Genomic DNA, 27,956 nt, shown 5'->3' on the forward strand with positions numbered 1-27,956 from the left:
TACTGGTGTTTATTTGAACGTGAGAAGATTCACCAAGGTGAGCTACTGTAATCAGAAGAAAGAAGGAAATATTTTGCAAACACACAACAGGCAGCACAATTAAAACAAGAGGTTGCAAGGAGGAGGGTTGAAAACATTTTTGCTACAACATGCTCTGGAGACAAGAACATGCAGAATTCTCCAAATATTTATCCGGGTAATATGAAAAATACCCACAGTACCACCATCAGCCCCTGGTATATATGAAACAGTAACCTAAGAATAAGGACCAAAAGAAAAGAATTTCATAGATATGACTGACATTTACCTACACATCTGTCATTTCTTGCCTCATAGCCTTCAGGACAAGTTTCTCTAATGTTCCTTCTAGTCCTGGAGAAAGGTATTCTGCTGTTTCTATACTCTGAGAAGGAGCTGTAGAGATTTGAGGAGTGCCTGTAATATTGTTGAGGTTGATAGTTGTCTCTCACAGGGGAGAATTGAGCATAGTTATAGCTATTGTAATAGGCACCATAATTTGGCAATCTCTCCAATCCAGCGCAAGATTTCCCGTCACCTAATAAATGTTGTCCAGGTGGACAGATACACTTGAAGCTGCCGGGGGTGTTGGTGCATTGAAATGCACAAGGTTTAGGCACTTGTTCACATTCATTAATGTCTGCTCATGTGACATGATCCAGAGCAACAAACCATGTGGAAAGGAGAAAAAACAAACAAACAACAACACGTAACTATATGTATATATATATACATATATACTTATCGCAGTCTGTGGAACAAACTGAAGACACAAAAGTGAGATCTTGAAGGCAGTAAAATACAGGTAATTCTATCCTGTACAGTAATATACTTTTATTCTTCCTGTAAGGCTGCTTGTGACGTCAGACTGTGCTCACGTAGGACAAGAACTCTGCTGAAGGAAGGTCTTGCCTCGAGTGTTACTGAAGGTAAGGTGTAACTACAACATGGGGATCCAAATCTGTTCCCCTGCTTTTGCCATGTGATAGCCTGAAAGCTGCCAGCTGCAGTTCCTGACGGTTACCAGAAAAAATGCATTCTGGGAAGTAAGTGGCCCTTAGGACTCACATTGTTCATCGTTTCAGCCCAAGATGTTCACTACTACTTTCGCATTTTTTTTTTTTTCTTAAGCACTCCACAGATACTCATCTGTGAAAGGAGGAGAAGCTGTTGGACCCTTCTTTAAAGGAGGATACTTAACACAGAGCATTCTTGAGAGGTACAGCGTTAGAAATTCATTCAAACTGGCACAGAGGGAAGCTCAGAAGTTCTGATACAGTTTTTGTACTCTGCATCAGGGGAAAAATCTGGTCTCAAGGCCATGTCACAGGGCTGTAGGGGAAGGAGGTCAAGTATGTTCTAACCTTTCATGTTGTTACTGGTCATTCCAGCTACGAAAGGTTGGAGACTTAACAATTAAGTATTCACTTACGTACAACTAAAAAATAGGAATATTTTTGTTTTCCTAAGGAATGCTTTTTTTAAAAAAATCAGTTTCCCTTTAAATTGTAATCCTGAGTAATTTGACCAACCCTAGCAGTAAATATCCATCCTAAATCAAAACAGAGTGGTGAGCACACAAAGGTAAAGGGTTTAAGCATATAACATGATGAATGTCTTTCACTCAAAATAAAGTAAATGTGAGTGCTCTGGGATACTGTAGGACCAGGCCTCCTCCCACAGTCTCTCTGGCACTACTAGAAAGTTTCTAAAATTTTCATCGAGTGACTTCAGGCCTATCTGAAAATTTGACACATATGGTATTCCTTTTCAAACTTCCATTAATTCTTTAGTAGAAAAAGACAAAAATCTGCTCATTCCAAACAGGAATGTGCAACTCCGCAATGACCAGAAATAAATAACCTTATATTAACACACATAACAGCATACCTATAATTGACAAATCTCATAAACCTTTTTTTACTAGAATTTAAAGATGGTCTTAATGATGACTCAGGAAGGGCTTAATTATATCATATTAGTGGAAAGTGTGTATTCTTTAACTTACTATTGTAAAAATGCCATTAAGCTAGTGTTATTACAGTTTCATCTTGGTTCCCTCTGAACATAGTATTTTGAGCGTAGTTTGCAATCCTCCAAGGCACAAATGCATGATAACGGTATTTTAAAAGTAATACTGTTCAGAAACGTAGTAGAATATTAGATTGCATTTTAAATAAGTGTTTAATACTTTATATATTTTAAAGTTTTAAAGAATTTTTGGGTGTATTAATAATTAAATGTTTTGAGAGTTGGAATTCCAGGGATAATTATTGAAGAGTATTGCAGTATTTTCCAATCGTTATTTCACAAACACAAACTGAAACTTTGTATATTAGTTGAAATATCATTAGGATGGTATTTTCAGGTATTTTATAAAGAAGATAACTTAATTTTTAATATGGTAATGACTAATATGAATTTTAAGTATATATTCTTTCATTGTGTGCTTAAGATGAAAAACATATTACTCAATACACGTACTTTTACTGAAACTCATTATTTCCTTGGTGCTCAACTATTTTTTTAATTGCTGAGTTTAACATTCTTTACCTGTATAAAATAGACAATAGGTATGTGCACCAACATCCTTAGAACAACCAATGTCCTTGGTACAAGTTGTGGATAGGTAATATAAGACTATCATAGAAATAATGAAAGAAACCAGTTGAAAATTTGACCAAGTTATTTTGTAGGATCATCGTGTGCCATGCAAGCAAAAGTGAAGGCAGCAAGTCACTTGCATTTATACCATAGCCATCCCTGTGAGAAGTGATTACTGACTGACTGGTAAGCCGCTAAGAATATTAAATATTTACAAGAACAAGGTGAAATTACTTTGAAACTAAAATAGCTAAATTCTCATGCTTTTCTTAAGCTTGAAGAATAATATTTGATTTTAAATTCTGGATAGCCTCACAGGTGTTATATGCAAAAATGCCTTATAACAGCTTTTGATAATGCCCTTTCCATCTATGATATGGCATGTTTAGATCCAACACAGTTCACAGACATATTGTAATTTAGTTAAAAGGTCATGCATATATCTATGGGTGTGGTGGTGACAAATGAGCATCTTATCCCCATCTAACAGACAGGGAATTGTGGCACAAAAGACCTTACACAGGCGAAGAGTGGCACAGACAGAAACAAAGTTCAACTCTTCTGTTTCAGTCTGGGGCCCTACTTACTTTTCAACTCTTCCCTGTGCTCACATTAACAATAAAAACTGGATTTTCTAAACACATGTGAACTAACATCTTTGACGAACCTATATTTTAAGTATATTTTTAAGCATATAAAAAATTCAAAGGTGCATAAAGGTCACACTTAAAGAGGGAGCTTTCAGTGATGCTTGGTCAGAAGACAGCTTTAGGACAGCTGCTAGTGTTTTGTGAAAATCTGTAGTTCTAGCCTTCATCTAGCTTATTACTGTCAGAAATTTAAATGGGTTTAATATATGTTAAGGAGCCTGGGATTGATTTTATTTCAGTAGAGAGGCAGCTGGTGGAAGTAATATCTTGGTCTACAGCCAAATGGTTTCTTACTGTGATTTAATCTCTTTAAAAAAAACCCAAAACATTCCTGGCTTTTGGTATTCCAAAATCTTAGGTTGTTTAAAGAGAAAAAAAAAATCCCATTCTCCAAAGCAGCTATTTATCACTTATGAAAGCTAATCTTGAAGAAGTCATCATTGAGGAATGCATCTCTGATATGATGTATGAGAGCAACTGAAACAACTTCACTTAATGGCACATACCAACATTCATAAATGATTATTATCAGGCTGGATCAGCTATTCTATTTTAAATATTCTACATAAATACAAAAAGTGTGAATCTAAATGATCCTAGTGCCATCCTGGGGTCTATTAAATGCCAGGGGAAGCGTTTTATGCACATGCACTGACACCACACATTAAACTCTCTTGCTATCCACGTTAGAGATATGAGAGCACCCTTCAAATGCTACACGTGTGCATGGGAGAAAGCTCTGCACGTTTTTATGCCAAAAGGTTCTACGTAGATAGCACAGGGCAGTACCCACATGGTCAGCATTCCTGTGACTGACAGGAATGCTCTTTCCCTACTGTGATCCACCCAAACTGGAAAAGGGGAGCGTTGAGTGATCAATGCATATCAGCCTTCTCCACTCTACCCATATGGGTAATACCCTTCACAATTCTAGTGGGTGAGTAAGTGTGTTCGTGCCTTTCACTTGCAGAGGCGAGTTCTGGGTGTATCATGCCTCTTGCAACACACCTCCTTTGGGTGTTCTCCTTTAGGGGAATCCACATTGCTCCCTGCGTGACTGCCTTCAGGTGTGAACCAATGCAGTCCAGGGTATAGCCAGGCACATTTCACTGTCCAATCAACTAACAAATCTGACCTTATTTTTGTAAATGAAAGACTCTTGTGGAATGGTAGCTTGCCACATCCACCCACCAGTGCTCTGAGACCCCTGTACACTTTGTTTTCCAAGTATGGACCTATAGCAATCTTTGTTTGGAATCATTTAGTTTTGACTATTTGTTTTTAATTGGATGTTTTGTTTTAGATGGGTAATTTTGAACTTCAGAGCAAATTTGTCTCTATAGCATAGTCTTCAAATGGGATAGCATTGTTGGATACTTTACAGCAGAAAGCCCAGCCAAAAGCAGCAGCAGAAAATACGCAATACTAATCTGATTGGAGAGCTTACCCACACAAGATCTTCCAACTCCCTGGGACCGATATCCTCTTGGACACACACAACGGTAACTTCCTCGTGTGTTCTCACAAATCTGATTATAGCGGCACTGGTGGGTTCCATCCCGGCATTCATCAATGTCTGCAAGCAACAAGGCAAAGGGAAGTAGTCAGAGTTTTCTTGAAATTTCTTACAGCTTTAAACTTAATGTATAAGGAATGCGGTTAAGCCACAAGTGAATTTGGCCCTCTAGATAGATTTGGCCTCTGAAATTACACTGTTCTTACCTGGTGCCATGATTAGGCATTATTCTATAACAGTTTGTGTTATGAATCACCATCTGAGTTTCAGAACCCAAACGCAGGTTTTGAGCAGACAGACAGATAAATTTTTCAACCATACTGCATTTACACATGCTTTTTCCATTAATTTGCAAAACTTTTCATGGAGGTTTCCAATGTGATCAGCTACTCTCCAAAGAGACATAAACCATCTTCCTGTCACATCCCATTAGAAAAAAAGATTTGGTAGTATATATAACATTGGTTATGTTTAAAAGCATCCCTGATAAACAGCAAAGACCTGTGATCTTGATTCAGAGCTCCTGAGACAAACTCTTAAGAAAGCATTCACACATGGGGCAAAACATTTCAGGCAATGAACAATTTGTAGAATTCAAGGCGACTACACAGAAAAGATGCTGAGGAAAACCTTACTGTTCTCTCTCAAGAGCAATGGAAAACTAGAAGTGGCAAGGACACATCTATTCTTCTAATACCAGTTACAAAAAAGTTAAATACAGATGTTCCCATAAATGAAAAAAAAAGTTGGTGCCTTAATATGTGCAAAACTTAATAACTGGAGGTGGACTAGATCCAAGATATATTTTTTTAAAAAAAATCATCATACAGTACATTAACACTTCTACTCACCAATACAACTTCCATTTTCTGCTTTGGTCATTCCATTGGGACACAGATCAATGCACTTATAGCCACCACGGGTGTTTTTGCAAAGTTGATCAGGCCTGCATACGTTCTGCCTGCACTCATTTACATCTTATTTAAAAAAAAAAAAAAGCAAGAATGGAAATGAACTTGCTTCGTTATGCTCAGTTCCTAAAGAGCAGAATAATCCAGCTGTAATTACACTGTGTACATGCATTTGAACGTATTTCACGCACATCTATCAGTCAGCCCAATTCCCGTTTCCTCTAGCTTTTAGTACTGCTCTACAAATTCAGAAATACATACTAAGTATATCATCCATAGTAGGATCTTCATTCATAAAGGTTTCCGATAACAAATATAGCAACAAATAAATGTTGAACTGTGTCCATTGGAAAGAGTGAACAAACATTCAAAAATTCATTCATACCCATGCATTTTCTGCCCTTTAGCTGGTATCCTGGATCACAACCACAGTGGAAACTTCCTATAGTATTGAAGCAACGCTGATGACAGGAGTTGGACTCTTGACACTCATTAACATCTGTTGAACAATACAAATCCTTGATAACATAGCTGTGAATTGCCTTGTCATTTACCTGAACAGTGTTTTGGTTGAGTCAACGTTCTGGACTCTGCTTTGAGCTCTAGTTATTACACTATTGAGGTATGTTCAGAAGTGTTTACTTCTCTCACTTCTTTGTAAAAGAAAATGCACATGGGACACAAAAGCAAAAATGTTAGGTTATTCCCTGATAGGATTTTAAATTTATTTCTAAAGAAATATCAGTTTATGAAAGCCAACACCAAAAATCAAAAACCTCTCCATACCTTGGCAGCTAAATCCATCACCTGTCCTCCTAAAGCCGTCCCCACATCTAACCACACAGCGGTATGATCCAATGATGTTTTCACAGTCCTGGCCAGCATGGCAGTTATGTCCACCTAATGCACACTCATCAATATCTATAATTAAAAACAAGCTGTAAACATCACTATGGCAAAATGAGACACAGATTAAGCAGTGCCTTGAGCATAATGAACTATGAAATACTTGATTGCAAATATATTCAGATATGAATTAATTACAACACCAGCAATAAATTATATTCTTAGAATGAGAAAATGGCCCAGCCCAAACAGAACATTTCCTTAGTGATTTAAGTGCCACGGGCCTTTTTGTATCCAACCGGTCTACAACAATACTTAGCTTACCCTGACACGTTCTACCATCTGCAGAGATAGTAAGGCCTTTCGGACAGGAGCAGTAGTAAGATCCCATGGCATTATGACAGATATGGGAACAAGGATTTCGCACGGCACATTCATTTTCGTCTGGAACAAGGAGAGGTTTGAAAAACCAGTGAGACTTCACAAGACTTTACAAGAAATTATACCAAACCCTTCACAAGAGGTATAAGTCTGGAAGTGCCCACAGGTCAAAACTAGATCTAGCAATGAAGCAGCTTCACAGAAACGGTTCAGCGATGCATTTTCCACTCTTATTTTTACCATTACCAAACCTACACTAACATGGCTTGTGTTAGCTCTGTAGGACTGGGTCACTGCCATGGTAATGAATGTTTGATTCAGTCTTTCCCAGAGAATCTCTTTACACCAGAACAGTTGAGTTTCATTGTCAGACTTAAGATTTCCTATATACACATGCAAAAATTACTACATGTTCCATAATAAACTTTCAGAACACGATTTGTTTTACAGATGATACTGCAAGTGGAAAATCGTTTTAGTGACCTTATGTTCAGTTTTCACCTTTTGGATGGTGTATTTGTTTCTTGTATAGTTTCCTTAAATATGCATTTCTTTTTTTCTTATATAGTTTCCTTAATTTATAAGCTTTCAAGGGCCAATTAAATAGGTCCACAAAAGTATATCAGATGATTGTTCCCTAAAACAAATATGACTCAGTCATCTAGAGGAGACAGCTAAAATGCTCATAACCTTCTCTTCACGGCCATTCCCCCAAGCAGGAAGTTGTGAGCTGTCGTCTAGGTTGCTGACACTTGACCTTCCTTTCACACAGGTCACTTAAGTGCTTCACTGTCTGCAGGCTCAGCAGATACCATGGCCCAGTGTCCCCAGGATCTATCTGAGGTACTCTTGACAAGCTGTTTGGGCACTACTTATATTCTAGATGAGTACAGAAGTGAAGTCTTCATCTGCCTTTGGATCCACACCCTTTTCTCAACGGTAACTTCAGTTTTTTGAAGCACATACTACATGCACGGAAACTAGAAAAAGGCGATGTAGATTCTGGTTGTAGAGTACTGCATCCAGCTCTGGGGCCCCAAGCACAAGACAGACATGGATACCTCAGAGCAGGTCAAGAGGAGGCCATGCAAGAGGTCAGAAGGCTGGTACACCTCTGCTATAAAGAAAGGCTGAGAGGGTTGGGGCTTTCAGCCTGGGGAAGAGAAGGCTCCAGGGAGACCTTATTGCAGCCTTTCAACATATGCCCTTTCAGGACAAAGGGTAAAGATTTTGAACTAAAAGAGAGTAGACTTAGACTGGAAATTAAGAATAAATTTTTTACAACGAGGGTGGTGAGGCACTGGCACAGGTTGCCCAGAGAAGCTGTGGCTGCCCCCTCCCTGGCAGTGCTCAAGGCCAGGCTGGATGGGGCTTGGAGTAACCTGGTCTAGTGGAAGGTGGCCCTGCCCATGGCAGGGGCGTGGAACTGATTAAACATCCCTTCCACCCCAAACCGTTCCATGAGTCTATGATTACACACTACCCTTGTCACACCATTACCTGAACAGTAAGGCCCAGTTGAGTCCAAACCAAACCCAGCAGGGCACTGATTGCTACGATCTCCTGTATGGTAAAGGAAGCACATGTTACTTGTGGATGAAAATACAGCCATTTTATTACTTTTAAGAAATCTTTAACATGAAGAATTGCAGCCCAGCTATTTATAAAAGATTTGTTATACTTGGACACTAACACAGAAACTTTTAAAATCCAGACTTTAGTGTTTTTTTTCCTTGGGCACTAAAAATCAGTAGTATGTGGTTTTTGCTCTTTTGAAAAACATTAAACAGGTGGGGGGGTTCCCTCAGAGGGACTGCAAGTTGCATCCCAGCCTAATACATCCCGCAAAGTTCATCCATAAGTTTTTCATTATTAAAAGAATAAAGACCATTCAGTTTCACTTCATGTAAAAGGAGGGAAATAAACCCAAACCAAATAAATCACCATGTCATAGATTGTGGGAATTCACTGTAGAAGAACACAAATGCATACTATGAACTGGTATACTCTGGTAGAGACTGCTCAGAGACCATGTGTATTTCGCTGCTTGAAAATTGATTCAATAAATACAAAGTTTTGAAAAAAATATTAATTGCTGGAGGAAATAAATGCAACACCAGTAAAGGCTTGGCCACATTTATGGACAGGCATAACTTGATCTGGAGACTCCCTTTTCCCAGACCTCTTTTAAAAATAAAAAAATCTCTTTTGGTTTTCAAATTGCCCAATGAGTTCATAGCCTGGCAAGTGGGAAAAATCATTATTTTACTTCATTTAGAATGTTGTTATTGAAAAGAGAGACAGAGATAGGCAATCCCACTTTTTCATCGACTTTCAAACCTGAGTTATTTCACTTGAAAGACGATGTTAAGTCTTACTGTGTATAAAAAGCCCAAACAGTATTTAAAAAGATAACAGGACACTCTGCTAACCAACTATGACTTCTCAAAGGAAAACCCGCTTACACAAATATATGCCCTATTCTTTAAGCTCACTTAGGTACACAGTTAATAAAAGCCAGCAGTTAGCAACGCTAACCCACAGTACAAGAGGTGATGGAGCTACTAGCTTGCCACCTCTGTGTTAGGACTCACCAGATTCACAGACCGTACATAAGCATGAGTCTATACAGCGCTGCATAACTCTGCATCACTCATAGCTGGCCTTAAAGAATATATCCATAAAGTACCAGTAAAGGTTTCAAGCTGCAGCTCAGCATCGTATTTTCTGTATATGCCAAATAATTCCAGAAATGTTCGATCCGAGGAATTACTTAGGACTTTTTACCCTAAAATGGTGAAATTCAGCACTAAAATGTGCTGAATTTTGAATGTTCTTCCACCTCATTACTACCTTACTTACATTTATGTGGGTTTTGCTGTGAGAAGAAAACACATCATCCTTTTTCTTAATAGCTATGCAAAATCAAACCCAAACATAAAACCCCACCCACACTTGACCCCACACAAAAGAGACAGTAATTTCATTTTAGAGAATGAAAGGTACATGCAAGGAAATGGAGAAATATTTTAGGCTGACTATCTGAAGCTACTGGTGATACTCATAGCAGTGTCAACAAATGCAGATGTACATCATCAATCAGAACTACAGGTGAAGAGTAAGTGCAAACTGCAACAGCTTCTACATATTAGCCTATGGGTGTATTAACAAGACATGTAGGTCCCAGGATCTACAATAAAGTTACCCAAGTTTCACAGCATTTCCTCTTTCAAGGTCATAATTGGCTTTTGAGAATATAGGTAACGAATTCTAGGAAGATAGGATATTATTTTTACACTGTTTTACTTTTGGGAAAGATTCGAACAATACCTTTTGCAATGGAAGCATGGATTTTAAAAGCCACAGCTTCTTCCAGTAGGTTGTACTCTGTTGTAACAGAAGAAGCATGGAGTGTTTCCACCAAGAAAGGCATCTTTCCTTTAGTGTAATCATAGGTGATAGTGTGGTTCCATGTATAGGGAACACTAACTCCATCTATAGTGAAGAGACGAGTAGAATGGGCGTACAGTTGCCCAGGGCCAGTCTGAATATAGTCTTCTGTGTAATCCTGAAACAGCAAGAATCAGGCATCAGCCACTGACTACAGCCAACACCACTGAGGTCTTTGTATTTTAAAGTGGTTTGAGATGTGTTCTGAGAAAGCCTTTTTTTCTTCTTAACAGCTGAACAAATCGTATTTCACACAACGTGTGCCTTTTTTACTCTTATTTTAACTGCTGAATGTTAACAGCATCTGGTATATTTCTTTAACCAAGAAACAGGCTGTGGTACTGACGATCCTTGATGATGGGTGCCACAGCAGAGGATTTCCAAAAAACCACCTGAAAATTATCTTACTGTTTGATAACAATCTTTTGAGGGCTAAATATTTTTTTTATATTCTAAGTCAGATGCTGACAACATGTGCTAAATAAACAGTTGAGAAAAATTCTGGCACTGGAAAAAAGGTATAAATATTGGACATGCTACATGTTGCAGCGTATCAAAATATCAAGAACTTCATTTATATTTATTGCACTGTGGGATTAATATATTAAAACATCTTCACTGGTTACCTACCACTAACTAATGACCACCTTTATAGAAACAACTTTAAAGAATGTTCTTTCTTTCACAGTAAAACCGATTATCAAGCACCTGGTTTTAAACCAAAACCTTAACAGCACGTATTATATGGAGCAAAATGTTTTTCATGTCTTACACTAAACTAAAAAGATAGAAAACTAGTTCCCTTGAACTCCACCTTTCTATCAGGAGTACAAGGTCAGTGATAGAAGCTGTTTCATTAGTAGCAGTAGAGAGTGTCTCCTAGAAACAATAGGCAGAGCAATTCCGTAGTGAGATTATAATCTTTTGCCATATGATCATGCAAACTGTCCTCTCTATTCATTCCCAAAAAAGTTCATAGAGGAGTGTAATTCTTTGAAAAAGCAAATTCTGTAAAATATTTCAGAAGAATTGCATAATAGGACTGTTTGCCTTAATAGATCTCCACAAGACAAAGTTTTGATGCTATAGCAGAGAGAGGAGCACACCATTAACAGCAGAACGGCAGCATGCATGGTAAGAATACATAAAATACCCTGTGATCTAATATGATTCAGAATCTGTTAATCATCTGGCTTTACAAATTTATCAGCCACAGGAACGTTTCTCCACCAGAATACATATAATTGTAGCTGCAAACAAACTTTCATCAATATTAAAAAATTTCTGCATGGTGCCATGGTATAGAAGAGCTGCTGTCATCCTCAGGGAAGCCAAAAAGTCAGACAAATTTAAGTTGCACTTTTATAGCTCTATTGAAAGCAACACCTGATATGCTTGCCTGTGATAACTAGCCCCAAAGACACTTCTCAGTACTACCTTACGACAACTAAAACTCTTGAGTGACCAATACTGCCTTCCTGATGACAACTTTTTGTTTTCAAAGGCAACATTAACATTTGTCAATTAAACCAAGCACAAAATAAGTTACATACAGTAAAAAAGTTTTCAGGACTTAGTGTTCACTGGTTTAATTTAACAGATGAGAGACTGAGTATGTATCGGTGAGAGAAGAGGTGGTACCTCGAGCAGCTTTACCTTCACGTTAAGATCAGCTACTGACGGGAGCTGCAGCACATGGCCGCTCACAACAACATCCAGCAGCAAGGCTCCGTCTGAATCCAAGCCCCGGGCAACATGAGTCATTCGCAGAATCTCACCTATGAATTTTAAGAGCACGCTGATTTATAAAACAACCTAATCAGAGACTCGTGTTAGCCACACAGTATCTGAACGGGGATCCCTTCACCAGTTATTTCATACTCATATTTTTATAAGGTGTACCAAGCATTACGTGCTTCAAATTACAGCTCTAAAAGCTGTATTTAAGCCTCAGAAAGCCATAGTCATTCAGAAAATATGCAAAAATGGTGTAAATATAAGACTGAAAATTCAGCAACTGTTATGTGCTATTTTTTAAGAAATGCAGTATCTATCAAGCTTATTTGAAACAGAAAGAGACGATATATCACAGGTAACTAACCAGTTGCAAACTCCACTTGAGTTTCTCTCTTGAAGACTGCATCAGTGAGCGTAAAGCCATTCATTGCTTCTCCGATTTCTTTTGCAGTTGTCCAATAAACTGGGCTGAGTACAGAAACAAGCTTTCTCATTGCTGGGCCTGAAAGAAATGCGACAACATTTGAGAGTTTTTTCCCAACATCACGTGACCCACATTAGTAGGAGTTGAATATGAAGACATAAAACTAATGTAACCCTTAAGATTTAAGCCAGAAAAAATATGTATTGGTATATTCATTTTATAAATACTAATGTACTAGAAGCAAATATTGAAGGTTCCCTTTTCCTCTATGAAAAGTTTAGATCAGTTTCTTCAGCACGACTTAATGAAATGAAACAGTGAAAACTGACACTGCACAGAATTCAGCCTGACTCAAGGAAAAAGGTGATAAAAAGTAATAAAGTACCAAGGGTCCGAGGGACGTTTGTAATCTTTGCTTGTATTACTCTAGTTTCAGAGTCGGGGCTGTCTGTTACTGTGGCATTCAGGAAAGCAATTCCAAATTCAATATCATTAATATTTCCAATGATGCTGCCTTTGGCACGTGAAGGCCCACCTGTGCACGGGAAGGAAAAAAAAGGCCCATGTGAAAACTCTGCTCTCTGATATTTTGGAGAAGAGAACACTCAGATATATTGTCCAGCATTTGAAGAAGAAAGTGTATTTCTGCATATATTACTACATCATTTGCAAGAGTAAAGCTCACAACCTGCAAATAACAGGATGCTGCACATATGTGGTCTGAGATATATGCACAATAACACAGGAATCACCCTATGCACTCACCCCTGTCTGAAAAGCAGCAGTGTTTGAACAGCATACTCTAGTGCTGTGTAACAGGTTAACAAAAAATTTATCCAGCTGAAGTTGCAGGCGAGATTTAAGCAAAAAAATTTAAATATAGTTGGTCAAATGGCCAAGTCACAGGAGAGTACCAGTCAAATTAGGAGTGCCATAGGCTTTCACCATGTTGTCCCTGTGTGCAGGCTGTAAGTTAACTCACCAGGACACGCTTGGGTATTACACCTGGATATTTGTGAGGAGTCTCCAGGACAAGGACGTCCACGATTTAATGGGGCCGGATTGCTGCACAGGCGTATTCGGGCCTGCTCTCCGCCTCCACAAGAAGCAGAGCATTGGCTCCATGTTTGCCACTGCCCCCAGTTTCCATCAACTGAAGAATAAAGCACAAAGAAAGCGACTTCTTATTTTAAATGTTTCAGGCTGCATCCGTGATGCTTTAGCATCATTCCCTCTTGATAGAACCAATGTGTTAGAGAAAAGAAATAGCTAAAAGGATAACAATTCTTCATAATGGGAAGGTGTGAACACTTCTCCCCACAGAAACATATAATTTTTAAAAATTTGTTTGTCTGTCAGCTGAACTGGAAACGAGGAGTCTCCTCCAGGGGATGTTTCCAGTATAATGGCTGGAGATTTAGCAAGGGCTGGGTCAAATTCTTCCCTATGTCATGTTGAAGACGTACGACTTCATGGCTGATCAAGGAAGCTTTGTACAGTGTAAACTACATGTGTCCCTCTGCACAATCATGCAAGCCCTCCCCAAGGGCAGTATAGAGAGGTCCAGTGTGCAGTTAACAAGCTCAGCTGGCTTTGGGTGGCTGCCTATGTATCGCTCTATGGGGAGAGAAGCCATATGACCAACTGCTGCCTGACTTCTGCCAGCCACTCTCCCCAGCAGGTTCTGCAGAGGTGCCTCCTGCCAGTCTCTGCATCTGTTCCCTGAAAATATCAGGCTCCACAGAAACTGATTTCAAAACTGAAAAATCTTGTTGCATGTATGCACGCACATCACAAACCAGCTCACAAAAAGCAGCTGTCGATATTCAGAGTCTCCTGTCATACTTTTTGGTAGCTTATCACTAGAGACAACCTATCTGTCTAGAGCTTCGAGTGCTTTTAATCCTACAAAGAAAATATCTGAGATTGTATGGGTACAAAACTGATGGAAGAGTACAAGAAACCAAACCAAACATAAATCTCGCAAATAAAGAACACATGTTGGATCTATCCAAACACTCACAAGAGGTCAATTAGAGTTGGCTTGAACTACGCATGTGTGGGAGTCTGCACAGCCCCCTCTTGGTAGCACAGCCTCGATACCAACAGGTGATACAACAGGAACATGACTGTACATTGACAGAGTTATCTGGAAATGCTTGATCTGATAGGACGTTTGCCCAAAACTGGCAATGGTAAGAGTAAAGTAACAATTAAAACTTTGTTTAAGAAAACCATTAGCCAAAATAACAGTAATGAGGGAACTGAAGAGAATTATAAAAGCAGCATGAAAATTTGTGATTGGAGAAGATAAACCCAAGCAAGAGGAGGGTAAACAAGGAACACTCAGACTGGACTTGATGCTGTAACCTCCATCAAAACCTAATGGAAAATTGTCCTTGCATGCCATGAGTAACTGGTAGCCAGCTAGTAGGGGCTGATGGTATGGGGTGCAACAAGCAGAGGCCCACGTCGGGTGTGCGGGTGTGGCCTCTACAGGGGCTTTGTCACCAGCGTGTAGGTCAGGAGGGTGTTCAGTGTGGCACAGGCACACATTAAGTTGGAGCTCCTGCATCTCCCACAGGAGAAAGGTGTGTAAAGGGGTGCACATAGAGGAGGGATTTAATAATTTTTTATTATTATACCATAATAATAACAACAATAATAATAATAACAATAATAATAATAAAATCCCTTTCTGGGATTACATAGTTTTAGACGGGTGTTTAGAAATTTGTGGGTGTTTCGTTTCCAGCATTGTGGTTTATCTTCTGTGTTGATGATATTGATCCTGAATGTGTAAGTCCACTGACTGCCCCTTAGTTATGTATTGTCAATAAATCAATTAACTACTTGGATTGTCATTTTATGTAAAGCATTTAAGATAGGCATTCTTCCCTGCTCCTGGAATACATTATGAGAGACACTGGGAGCCTCATAAACTGTATTTACTGTAAAAAGTAAGTAGAATTATCAGTTGTAGGAGAGATTTTCATATCCTATTTCCTGCTTTGAATTATTCTACCTCATTTTGGGAAGATCTAACATGAAGGGCAAGTCCTTGTAAGGTGACAGTCATTTAAATAAAAAAGTGACAGAGTAGATTATTACATTGTATAAAATTGTACATAATTACAGAAATGTTCTACATTCCTTTCATAGTATGAAAACCTCACATATGTTATGTATACCCTGAAGTCTTCCAGGGAAAGCTGCATTATCTCTGCTAGTCTGAGCACTCACCAGGGCACAGTTCAGCGCCACATCTCTGGATCTGCATGTCAGCCCCTGCACATGCCCTTCCACCACTGGCAGGGCGAGGATTGTCACAGGTCCGGTATCGCCTCATCTGGCCTCCGTTGCACGTTCGACTACAAGTTCCCCAACTACTCCACGGACCCCAGTTGCCATGAACTGTAAAAATATGTCAGATTTTATCTGTCTTCCTCTTAATAACAGGTACTTAAAAACAGTCAAGCTAGGAAAATACTCCCATTGGAGAGTAACTTTGTAATTCCTTTTCCCAAAATAAAAATAAAAACCCCAGACAATTAAAGATCTAAGAAAGTTATCTTGTTCAGCATTCAGTAATTTCTTAGAGTAACCAACTCCAGAATGTCGTTGTTCGTAGGAAAGCATGCAGCACATATTATTAACCAAATGAGTCACTACACTCTACTGCGAGCCAGAGAGATTCCCTTTGCAGTACTTTCTGACTGGACAGTTGTAACTTTAGAGAGGTGTGTGACCTCTGACAGTCCAGCAGGACCTTATGGACCAGCTGCTACTGGTTTGAGGTCCTAACAGTTAATATTTAAAATGTCCCAGTCACGCTGAATGATGAAGAAGAGATGCTTTCACCCTTGCCAGGCAGCTAACACCACTTGCCTGTGTTCAGACCCCCTAATTTTTGTGGGAGTGTGTAATTTGTGGAGGGCTTCCTTCCTCTTGTGCATACACAAAAACCCTAACCCAAAGCACTTACTCGGACAAGGATCACTGTTGCAAAAATCAATTTGTATATCGTTTCCTTCACATTTGTGACCCCCAAACTGTGGGGCTGGGTCTGAGCAGTGGCGTGTTCTCTGCCTGCTGCCTCCTCCACAGGACACAGTGCAGGCATTCCAGCTGCTCCACATGGCCCACTTCCCGTCCACTGGTGAGAAAGTCACAGCATGATACAGTTACAGTCTCTGACATTAGAAATAACAACGTAAATCCATGCTACATCAGGGTAAAACTGTCCGTAGGATGTTATTGACTCTCTGTAGAACATCTAAGCTACATAGGGATTTGCAGGAGTGAAACTGGAGAAAAGCATACCTGTCTTCTAAATAACCTGTAAGCCTGACCAGAATAATAGTCAGGGATCACTCAGTCCTCAAGCTCAGTCGCTCTCACATTTTTAGGCATCCATAAGTAAGTCAAACTATTTACAAAGTAGTCCCTGAAATTACCACACTGGGCAGATGACCGGTACTAGTGCCATCCCAAAAACCCAGTCTTTACTTGTGCATCCTCCTCTGGTTGCAGCTGCACTGTCTGAAGATGTAACCATTACCACCTTCTCCCCACTCCTTCCTAAACAACCTTTGATTTATTGGTTCAGCTATTTATAGGAATTCTTACTAAATTATCTCACATGAACCAGGTCTAAGCAGTTGAGTAGTAGGGTCTTTGAACTTCCAAAACATGGTGACACAAACTGTTATGGGTACATCCATGTGAGCACTTGAGGTTGAGAAGAGGCTGATCAGTCACAAACCAGCTGTAAGCAATAGCACCCTCAGCAGCAGCACACGGAGCGGGACAAATGTACAACACTGAGCTCTCAGTTGCTTGACTACCACAAGGTCAGCTGTCTCTTCTATCAGTTGATAGTTACAGTGGGGACTCAGTGTAGGATCTGGCACGTGCAAAATGAAGCATGAAGCCAGAAGGATTTAGTCTGAACTGCTGCACATTCCACTTCATGAAATTCCCCTTCATTACCCCTGCACTCAGTCAAATACAGAGGTCATATCTCAAAAATGTGAGTTTTCCTATCCAGTCATGAAGGACTCACTGAAATGTGGAAGAAAAGGATAAATGAACAACAGAACCTAGGAAATCTAAAAGGTGAAATGTTTAGGAAACCTGTAATTTAACTGCCAAGGATTTAAAATGCTGGTTTTGCAGAGGGGCATGGTAAAGGAAAAGAGACAAGGATAGGAGAAGAAATCCCATGTTAGGTCTATAGAGGGATGCTAAAGATAGTGACAGGGGCCAGTGAAAACAAAAGGCTTGAATGGAATTTTTTCAGGGACTACACTTTCAGAACTGGAAAGCTTTCGATATAAACTAAGTAGAATTTGGAAAGGAAATTACTAGTTTGCGATTGCTCTCTTTGTGTCCAAGACATCTTACCTGGGCAGCGTCTCTTGTTGCAAACCTGCATCTGTGCATCAGACCCCTCACAGTATGATCCATCATGTGAGGGAGGAGGATTATTGCAAAGCCTCAGTCGTGTCTGAGTACCTTTCCCACAAGTCTCGCTGCAAGGACCCCATGGCAGCCAAGAACTCCACTCGCCACCAACTGCAAAGGCAGGCAGCACAGCTATAAAACTGTTTAAACTATAAAGCTGCTTTAACTTGAAATTATAGCTCCACAGACTAAGGCAAAAAAAGCTCCATTGTTTAATATCAACAAATGAAATATCCTTCACCTTAAGCAACAACTGAAATGGGTCCGCAGTTTGCAAAAGAGAGGCTAATTATTTCCTTTTTGTTTTCAGAATACATCACCTCACTCAATCTTGGAACAACAGAACTGAACGCTTGATCAAATCCAATGTTTTCATAAGTTACCTGGCTCTTGACTGTCCTGTGCTAGGCTGAAAGTCTTAGCAGGGCAAAGGGCATGCTAGCTAAAAGCTGGTACAGAGCTTCAGTGGCTACCAGTAAGCAGGAGCCAGAACTAATTTTGTTGCCAAGATCTACAGAAATGAATCTTAGGCCGGTGGATGAACATTTGGCATCATGGTGGTAGCAGAGCCAGGGAAGAAGGGAAAAATCAATATAATAAAAATTTGTACAGAAGGAAACATGTCAGCGGTGAAGGGTTATGAATAAACTACAACCTGTCAAACGTGGGAAGTACTACCAAGACAGAAAGGAACCTGAACATACAGCTAGTTAGGAGAAAGATGTGGCTGGAAATTAAAACAACAGAAGAAAATATACAGATAATGTCTTAAATGATTAACTATGACATTTTACATGGCTTTTTAATAGTTGGTGATGTGTTGGTTTTGGGTTTTGGTTGGGTTTTTTTGTTTGCTTTTTCATTTCAATGGGCTTTGCAGAATAGGTTTAGGGTAGCAAGTTTTACTCTGTGAGAACATAGGCAACAAGTACTGGAAAACATCAAAATACAAAATTAACATTTTTATTGAATATTCCTTGCATTTACTTTTGTTTCCAAGAACTAGCGCCATTCAATAAATTACAAGCAATTTTAAAAGAAAAAAATTGCAAGCTTAGTTCTTTTATAATTCAATAATTCAAAACAAGCTGAGGTAATTTGGGTTTGGAGAAAAAAAAGAAACCTATACAGGAAGCCCCTTGTGCAACTAATTTTAAACCACTCTTCTCTTACCTGGGCAAGGCCTAATGTTACACATGACCAAATCCACAGCACTGCCATCACAGGGCTTCCCACCATGCTGATATGGTGGGTTACTGCAGGTTCTGGTTCTGGTCCTGTTACCTTGTCCACAGCTCTTTGAACACTCTTCCCACAGTCCCCATTCGGACCAGTTGCCATCCACTAAGAAACAGAAGACCCCACAGCCATAATTAAAAAAATATTTTTGCAGTATTTATTGAAATTTCCTCTTCCTTTCTACGGAAGTCAAAATGAATTCTAACTTAGAAAAATCTGTCATCAGGATCCGTGATGATAATGGTTCACTGTTAAGGCACACTAAAAATATCAATTCATTAGAGAAATACCTGGACATGGCTTGTTGTGGCAGCTGCGTACATCCGTATCGGGCCCCTCACACCTCCTCCCACCATTTGCTGGAAGAGGGTTGTTGCACTGACGAACTCGCTCCTGAACACCTTGACCACAAGTTACGCTGCAAGCTCGCCATTCAAGCCAATTGGAAAATCCACCATGTACTGCAGTGGGAAAAACCATGCTGTTTGTAATGTGCTCGTGCTTATAACTCTTTTAGACTGATACAGCAAAGTGCAAAATGTGCTTCACAAGCTGTACTTGGAAATCCAACTCACTTTACATCTTCATTATTGCAGAAACTTCTTACTACAGTTCAGAGAATATTTCAGCTGCCTTGCAACAGTTATTGCTTATGCTCCTAAATGCTTTTCTTTAGAGGTAAAATTAAGTTATCATACATGTTCTGAGGTTGGGATATAGTTTAAGACACTTTCATTACTATTTATGTCTCTCAATCCTTCACAGTCATCTGTCTCACACAGCTGGATGAGTATAACGGAAGGACCAAAGTTACATGAAGTAGAAACCACTGACGTCTCAGACTAGGCTTAACAAGTTCCTAAAGTGTATATGGAAGACAGGACAAAATATCTTATCCATAAAATGTGGATAAGATAAAATCTTGATTATATTTATTCACAATTTCTGCTGGAATCTAATGGTTTGATAGTGGTTACCATATTTTGTGCACCTACCCTGGACAGTCAGTGGTACTCTAACAAGAGCAGATCCCATTAGATTCCTTGCTACACACTCATATTCAGACGTATCTTCCTTCTGCGCTGCAACAATACGCAAGGAGCCATTAGACAGGACAGTCACTCTCTCATCGCTCACAACTGGATGACCTCGGCGGGACCATTTGATGGTTGGAGGAGGCTCTCCATTTGCCTGGCAGTTCAGCATTGCTGTGGCACCAGCTTCAATAACTGTCTCTACAGGTTCAACACTAATGACTGGAGGACCTGAAAGAGAAAGGTTTCTTTAGGCAACAACACACAGTTATATTTTTTTCATTGTATTGAAAATTAAAGGTCTGGTCAGAATGAGGGCAAAAAAATCTTGAGTCAGTTTACTTTGACTAAAATTATTATTGTTGCTCTTCCACTGTCAAAATGTATGCAAGTTAAAATGACAATGATAGGCTACTTTTAATACACAGCAATCTAAGGACCAAAGCTGGGATTGAGGTCTGACTATATGAGCCCACAGTGTTCTTTATGGCTAAAATGTGTTGGTTTTCATAAAACCTGCAGGAAGATTCTATTAATCATGTCCAGAGGCAACTGAGACATAAGTCACAGATGCACATTGCTTGAGGCTATAATAGAAAAGGGATGTTGAGAAATTCTGTCACTAGTGAAAAAATAATTCAAAAATATTATTTCTACCAAAAATAAAATATTGTCAGTGAAAGCTGGGATTTTTCTCACGTAATTTTCTTACTTTAAAAGTTAAGAGTCTAGTCCAGTTGTACAGACATCCTCTCTAATCAACTAAGAGAAATGGGCACTTTCAGAAGGTGATTTACCTCATTTTAAGCTGGTTTCTAAGATGAGGCTAAATCACCCTCCATATGCTTCTCTTCTTTGACCTCAATCATTAGCTTAGACTCTTAAATATTAATGACTGTATATATATATATATATATAAATATATATTGAATATTAATGATCTTAACCTACAGTGCAGTGCCCAACCCCCAAAGCTTCAATGGGAGCTGCACACACCTATCCAAAGGTAGGTTATTGCTCAAATCTAGTGGCATTAAATTTATCACTTTAAGTCTTACTCTGAAGCGTTAGTGTCAGACTGCGTTCCACCACACCAGCATCATTGGTAGCCACGCACTTGTAGTCACCAGCGTCTTCATTCTAAAGAAGTGAAAATCAAATAGTCATATAATCTGTCAGCATGTAATGAGGGTTTCAGTTAACAGTGTATCTACTGCAGGTGAATTTTCTGCAACATAACATGGTATGCACTGGATCTTAAGAAGCACCCAGTTAGATTCTAGTATCCCAAAATTTTGTTTTTATTAACATTAAGCTGATACCGTGAATTATTTTTACGGTTATTATTCCATTTTCTATTTTCTTCAACTCCTTAATTTTTTTTTTTTTTAATTTAAATGAAAACAAGGGCGCTGCTGCTTTTAACCCCATTCCAAAATATAAGCATTGGTTTATAGGAATAAAATGGGTCTTGCCATTCATATTAGGAATTCAGATGGTAAGAGGTTTGCACATGGAGAATGCAACTACTTTTCAGCTGACCTGATTGGGTAGAACTCAGACTCTTTTAAGGTCAAAAGCAAAAGTCCCATCTAATTGAGCATGACCAGGATTTCACACACCAACGACTAGTATGTAGATTGAGTCCGTCTGTCAATTAAAGAGAACGATAGCCCCCCTGTTGTTTTTTTGTCACAATAATTTCAGTCTAATTCTAGCCTGAATTAAACCAACGTTTGTTAAAGGTAAAAGCAAAAGTGGATTAAATGTCTAGCCCCACTCTTTCAAAACACCACAATCTGGAATACCTTTATTAATCAAGTATAATGCAGAAACACATCATAACAGACCAGTGACTCACTACAGTGCCATAGATAGCAAGAGAACCATTGTTAAGCTGTCGGATCCTGTTGCTAATCAGAACACCAACTCCTTTTTTGCTCCACTGGATGGTTGGAGGTGGATCTCCCCTGACTTCACAATTCAACATAGCGTTGCCACCCAAGGGCTCAATTCGGCTAGAGTGGTAATCCCCGTTGAAGACAGGAGGCTCTGAAAAAAAACAAGTGACAGCAGAGAAATATCAGTGTCAAAATAAAATGCCCTTAATACAATTGCTGGTAGGGATTATTTATCTCTTTCTGAAATGCGAATTTCAAGCTGGTTTGATTTTTTTTTCCATTTAGCCATACACAAGGTATCAAATACTAGGGATAACAGTTTCAAACTGAACAAAGGTAGATTTAGATTAGATATTAGGCAGAAATTCTTTACTGTGAGGGTGGTGAGGCACGGGAACAGGTTGCCCCAAGAAACTGTGGATGTCCCCTCCCTGGAAGCGTTCAAGGCCGGGTTGGATGGGGCTTGAGCAACCTGGTCTAGTGGAAGGTGTCCCTGCCCACGGCAGGGGGCCTGGAACTAGGTGATCTTTAAAGTCCTTTCCAACCCAAACCATTCTGTGATTCTATCAAAAGAGATGGCTGTGTGAAACTGTCCAATAGTGACCACAATTACCGTTACTTTACATACCTTTGACATACACAAAACCAATAGCTTTGATTGAGCCAACTGTGTTTTCTGCTGTGCACACATAGGTACCAGAGTCATCTTTAGATACTCTTTCGATAACAAGTTCACTGTGTCCATTTACATCACCATATTGTGCTGAAGGGAGAACACACAATAAAGGGCTACTTCAATGATTTTAAACGTATACATCTCAGTGACTGGTATGTCATAAGAGTGCTTGAATTACAGTGCTATTCAGCCACCCAGCTCAATGGCACTGTGCACTTCACTTCAGAAACCTCAGAAATGCACAGAAAAGTCACTGCTATGACATTTGCCCACATGCATGTATTCACTTAAGTTGTCCCTTAATTTTAGCTTTGTGCATCTGCATCCTATGAACTGCTGAGGTTTTCTTCATATTTAAAAGAAATAGCATCAGTTATTGGATGCTGAGTAAATAGCATTGCATTCTGAATGGTTTTTATGTGTTACTTTATTGGCTATAGAAGAGGAACAATTTCTTAATTATCTTCCTTACAGCTTTGTCTCAGAGGCAACTTAATTACGTGATTGCATAATACTGAAGATATTCCTTACACAACCACTGCCTAACAAGTTTGTTCCCTCTAGATTTTTCTTCTTCCTTATCCTGAACTAACTGCAATGCTGTGCGAGGGAAAACAGAGCATAATGGCCAGTGAGACCCAGTGTTACCCACCTGGAATGATGTTATTGTTAAAGGTCCATGTTATTTTGGGTACAGGTATCCCAGTTGCTTTGCAAGTTAATCTGAGTTGTTCTCCTTTAGTCAAAGCTATATCTCCAGGAAGTTCAGTAAAAGCTGGAAGTACATGAACTATCAGGGTGACAGTGTGTGTGTCTTCTCCAGCAGCATTGTTAGCAATACAGGTGTAACTGCCAGAATCTTCAGGCTGAAAGAAAGCACGTTGGGGAATTTTCAACTGTGATATGTCCTACACAACACTACCACTTGTAACGATAAGAGAATCTCAAAACGTTTGGAACAAGCATTCAGCAGAGATGCTTATCTGAACTCTTTCACTTCCTCTAAATATGAAAGATAACCTACACTTCTGTTTGCCCTTCCTGAGAATGTATCACTACAGATTTTACTCCTCAGTGGAAAATGAAACATTTATGAAGATTTTGGAACATTAAGAACAAGAAAACAAAATAAAACAATGACTAATCCAGAAGGGGTGAAAATGAAGAGAAGCAGATTCTTATTACTGCCAAACCTGTCAAGTCATAGCTTAGATTTAGGGAACTTACAACAACATTGTCCAGAATGAGGTCTCCATCTTCAACAGCCCGGTATTTTCCTACTATCTCTGTTAACAGCATATTGTCCTTCTTCCAGTTTATTGTTGGTGTTGGAATCCCATCAGCCACACAAGACAGAACAGCCTGGGAGTCCTCTGTGACTGTGTACTGCGCATCCGTACTGCGAATCTTGGGTGGAACTGTGAGAAGGTTTATTAAAAAGATTTACCTCTATGCATTATCCAAGCACTACTGTAAAAGCATACAATACTGGACTGAACAAACCATTGCCTGGATCTTCTGTTAGTGTTTTTTGTCTCCATCAATGACCACCATTAAGCATGTCAGAGAAACATGTAACAAAGTACAAACCAAGTTAAAGAAATGTAATGTTCTTCCTAAATTCACTGGCTATACCACAACCCAATAGAACTCACCCATTAAGCAGCACAATTTTCCTGAACTTCTCCCTTACATCCTAGCTCTTTTACCCTCTGTCAGTTCATGCTGTGATAATGCACATTGTTTCCATGCAGTCCCACTTACTGTGCACAGTGAGCTCCATGCTAGAAGTGCTGGACCCTGCCAGGTTTGCCGCTATGCACGTGTAACGGCCAGTGTCACCTGGCTGTACAAACACTATCTGCAGAGCACCAGTGCTAAGAATTCTTCTTCTAACAGACTCCATTATTTGCTGTCCGTCTTTATGCCAACTGATCTCTGGCCCAGGGTAGCCTTCAGCCTCACATTGCAGAGTGACAGACTGATCAACAGGAACAACATATTCCTTGAGGCTGGACTTGATAACAGGAGGAACTGAAAAGAATTAAGAAAACTTTTTTAAAATAACTAGATGCTGTAAGAAGCATGGAATGCTTCAGTTCTTAGTGAAAATAATCCTAAAGGCACATTTTGATCCTAACGTAGACAGACAACTAAAGAAAATAAACCTCCTGGGATCTGTTCAGCACCACATCAAATAGGAAAGCATTAGGTCCATTTCTATTGCTCAGATTTGTGTTTTGACTAATAGAAAGCATGCACAAATTTGTTGTCTGTAAATCACTACCAGAGTTTAAAAGATGATTTACCTTGAACTTTCAGTTTGATCTTCCCCAGAGCAGTGCCAGCTGGATTTTGAGCAACACACATGTAAGTGCCAGCATCTTCAACAGTTGCTTTTGCAATCTGTAAACTGCCACTGGGAAGAACCATATAACTGTTGCCTAAAACAAATATAAGTAAAGTATGACACTTTTGTATTGTTTTGTTTTTAGATGAATGGGTTCCTTATACCTAAGTTTGAACATTCAGAAAAGAGGAAACAAGTTTCTGAGTTATAGCAAGTAGGCTCCAGTTACACGTTTTAAGAGCATACCTGTTGTGATTACATTGATGCCCTCCTTTTGCCATGTTATTATGGGTCGAGGTGTACCCATCGCTTCACATGGTAGTAAAATAGGATTGTTCACAATGACATCCAGCGCCCCTGGCTGAGTTTGTATAACTGGTGGTTCTGTGGAACAAAATAAAAAAAGGAAAATGCAATAGGTCTAACCTTCAAGGCTAGAAAATACAGAAGATACTAAAATTGCATAACCTGAGACTCTGAGAAGGCTGAATTAGCAACGGCTGTATTCTGCCATGCTTATGAAGAGCTCAGTGGAAGTGCTTTTAAATATAACAACATGCTCAACATGAGTATAGGTATAGAATACGGCCTTACTTCATGCAATTTGTCATCACAGAGACATTTTAAATTACGAAAAAGCAAAGAAACAAAAAACTTCCAAAAATGAGATAGAGCAGCATGGACACTATCCAAGGTACCGGAGTTGTAACATGTAGAGTAGTGACTGTGAATAATCAGTGCATCCACAAGACAATTCACCTGAGCAAGACGGTACTTGTGATGGTCCACTCTGGCCTCACTGTTACTCTGCAGCATACATATGTATTAAACAGGCAACGTTTACTGACAGAATGCACTTTCTCTTCAGCTTCCCGTCTTACCCTGAACATGAAGAGTGGTGTGTCTGTGAGCTGAGCCAGCTGCGTTCTGGGCCACACAGGTGTACCGTCCTGCATGTGCTAGCTGAGCAGCAGGTATTTCAACAGCACCTGCAGTGGAGAGGGTGCGTTACACCATACAGGAGTATCCTGTATTCACAGTAAAACTCTCTTACAGCATCCATCTTAAGAGGTATATATTTTTATTCTAAGAAATTGGAGAGGCGTTGTTTGGGGGACTGTGTGCATTTATTTAATTACTTGTACATGCGCATAATCACACCCTTTCACTGATTTTCCGCGGCTGAGCTCCAGTCACACACAGTACCTGAAGACAGGATTCTGTAGCCATCTCCTCTGGGAAGCAACTTTATGCCATTTTTGGTCCAATGAACTGAGGGGACAGGAACTCCTGATGCAGTGCAGGAAATTACTACTGGAGACAGTTTCGTTACCAAAAGGTCTGTGGCTTCATCTGCTATGGATGGGGGCACTAAAAATGAAGATCAATGTAAAGGTTACTTGTCCATTTCCATTTTTATGAACTCTTGGAAATACCAGAGACTTATGGACATCAGTATCATAGAAGAATGATATAAAAATCTCATCTCAACAATGTAATGCCCCAAGGAAATTCTGGGTGCCATACATATGTAATAGCAATATCCCCTCTACCTTGAACAGTGAGCTCAACTGCTCTTTGATCTTCTCCTGCATCATTTGACACAGAGCACTCATAGACAGCAGTGTCATCCACAGTGGGAGAAATGATTACTAAGGAACCTGAAGACAGAAGTCTGAACAAAGAAAAAAGAAGAAAGTAAAAGCCATTGGAATACTTCTTTTCTTCTCACTTAATCAGACCACTGAATTTTCTTGCTATAGAAGACTACCTTTAAGTATGGCTAGATTTTTAAAAGTGCCAAAATAAGCCCTGAAAACTTTAAACCCACAGTGAAAACAAAACATCTCTCACCTGTATGTATTCTGGATTTGGTCAACACTAAGCAGATGCCCATTCTTCTTCCAGCTAATTGCTGGTCTGGGAATTCCAGTGGTTTCACAAGGCAAAGTGGTCTGCACATTTACAGTAACTGTAATATTCGTATGTCCAGGAGCAATAGTTGGAGGAACTAAAGACAAAAAAGCTTAATTTTTAAGAATAATGATATACATATGCCCACACACTCGTCTCATACCTATATATATAGAGCTGAACTGCCACATCTACTTGATTTTTATAAAAACTAACTTGACAGTAGTAAACTTACTAAACATGTAGCATGGGATGCTTCAAGTCTTTCTAGTTCCAGTGCACAAGGAACAAATATTTTCTTTTCATGAACATTTGGGTTGTATCCCTAAGGCTGTACATTTCCCCCCCCCCCCCCTTTTTTTTTTTTTTTTTAGCCCCCCTGCTCTGGTTAAAGTTAAAATTGGATCTGGAAGAACAAGAAAAATGATGTAACTGGACTTCAGATGTGTAAAAACACAAACAGTTATCTAAAACCAAAATCTTTTACCAAGAACCTGCAGATCAATTCGTTTGCGTTCAGTGCCAGCTGTATTGGTTGCCATACACATGTATCTTCCTGTGTCAGTAACATGTGCTGAGTGGATGTGTAGAGATCCATCCTCTAACATGGAATATCTGAAATGAACCCATTTTTTTTTAAAGTATCCAATCAACAGAACACAGACTATCCTGGTAGAGCAGAAGGAAAAGCTGACTCAGGGTACATAACAAACAGCCTAAACACATGGTGTTTAATTTGGACACAGAGTTTTCTCATTTATTGCACTTATTCTGACTTCACTTTTGCCCAGCACATCCACTTTCCAGAGAAATTATGAAATCTAGCTGATGTAGTGAAG

The 27,956-nt window shown here is 39.4% G+C and overlaps 1 protein-coding gene across 1 annotated transcript in view; it reads right to left on the bottom strand.

The window, feature by feature from the left end:
• Positions 1 to 27,956, bottom strand: part of HMCN1 (hemicentin 1) — a 223,361-nt gene that overhangs the window by 4,879 nt on the left and 190,526 nt on the right. The window contains exons 74-104 of the mRNA XM_086463037.1: positions 27,605 to 27,732; positions 27,058 to 27,214; positions 26,757 to 26,878; positions 26,410 to 26,574; positions 26,085 to 26,192; positions 25,450 to 25,587; positions 25,163 to 25,297; positions 24,618 to 24,887; positions 24,081 to 24,271; positions 23,506 to 23,719; positions 22,806 to 22,940; positions 22,138 to 22,328; positions 21,335 to 21,416; positions 20,238 to 20,507; positions 19,533 to 19,703; positions 19,177 to 19,347; positions 17,944 to 18,114; positions 16,523 to 16,693; positions 15,781 to 15,951; positions 13,520 to 13,690; positions 12,923 to 13,072; positions 12,478 to 12,615; positions 12,033 to 12,154; positions 10,257 to 10,494; positions 8,427 to 8,489; positions 6,870 to 6,989; positions 6,486 to 6,620; positions 6,085 to 6,198; positions 5,640 to 5,765; positions 4,720 to 4,848; positions 308 to 658 (exon numbers count right to left, since the gene is read on the bottom strand). Coding sequence (XP_086319163.1) covers positions 308 to 658; positions 4,720 to 4,848; positions 5,640 to 5,765; positions 6,085 to 6,198; positions 6,486 to 6,620; positions 6,870 to 6,989; positions 8,427 to 8,489; positions 10,257 to 10,494; positions 12,033 to 12,154; positions 12,478 to 12,615; positions 12,923 to 13,072; positions 13,520 to 13,690; positions 15,781 to 15,951; positions 16,523 to 16,693; positions 17,944 to 18,114; positions 19,177 to 19,347; positions 19,533 to 19,703; positions 20,238 to 20,507; positions 21,335 to 21,416; positions 22,138 to 22,328; positions 22,806 to 22,940; positions 23,506 to 23,719; positions 24,081 to 24,271; positions 24,618 to 24,887; positions 25,163 to 25,297; positions 25,450 to 25,587; positions 26,085 to 26,192; positions 26,410 to 26,574; positions 26,757 to 26,878; positions 27,058 to 27,214; positions 27,605 to 27,732 — 5,018 coding nt within the window. The remainder of the gene's footprint in view (positions 1 to 307; positions 659 to 4,719; positions 4,849 to 5,639; positions 5,766 to 6,084; positions 6,199 to 6,485; positions 6,621 to 6,869; positions 6,990 to 8,426; positions 8,490 to 10,256; positions 10,495 to 12,032; positions 12,155 to 12,477; positions 12,616 to 12,922; positions 13,073 to 13,519; positions 13,691 to 15,780; positions 15,952 to 16,522; positions 16,694 to 17,943; positions 18,115 to 19,176; positions 19,348 to 19,532; positions 19,704 to 20,237; positions 20,508 to 21,334; positions 21,417 to 22,137; positions 22,329 to 22,805; positions 22,941 to 23,505; positions 23,720 to 24,080; positions 24,272 to 24,617; positions 24,888 to 25,162; positions 25,298 to 25,449; positions 25,588 to 26,084; positions 26,193 to 26,409; positions 26,575 to 26,756; positions 26,879 to 27,057; positions 27,215 to 27,604; positions 27,733 to 27,956) is intronic.

The sequence above is a fragment of the Leptosomus discolor genome, chromosome 3 (assembly GCF_034619465.1).
Source record: "Leptosomus discolor isolate bLepDis1 chromosome 3, bLepDis1.hap2, whole genome shotgun sequence".
Lineage (NCBI taxonomy): Eukaryota > Metazoa > Chordata > Aves > Leptosomiformes > Leptosomidae > Leptosomus > Leptosomus discolor.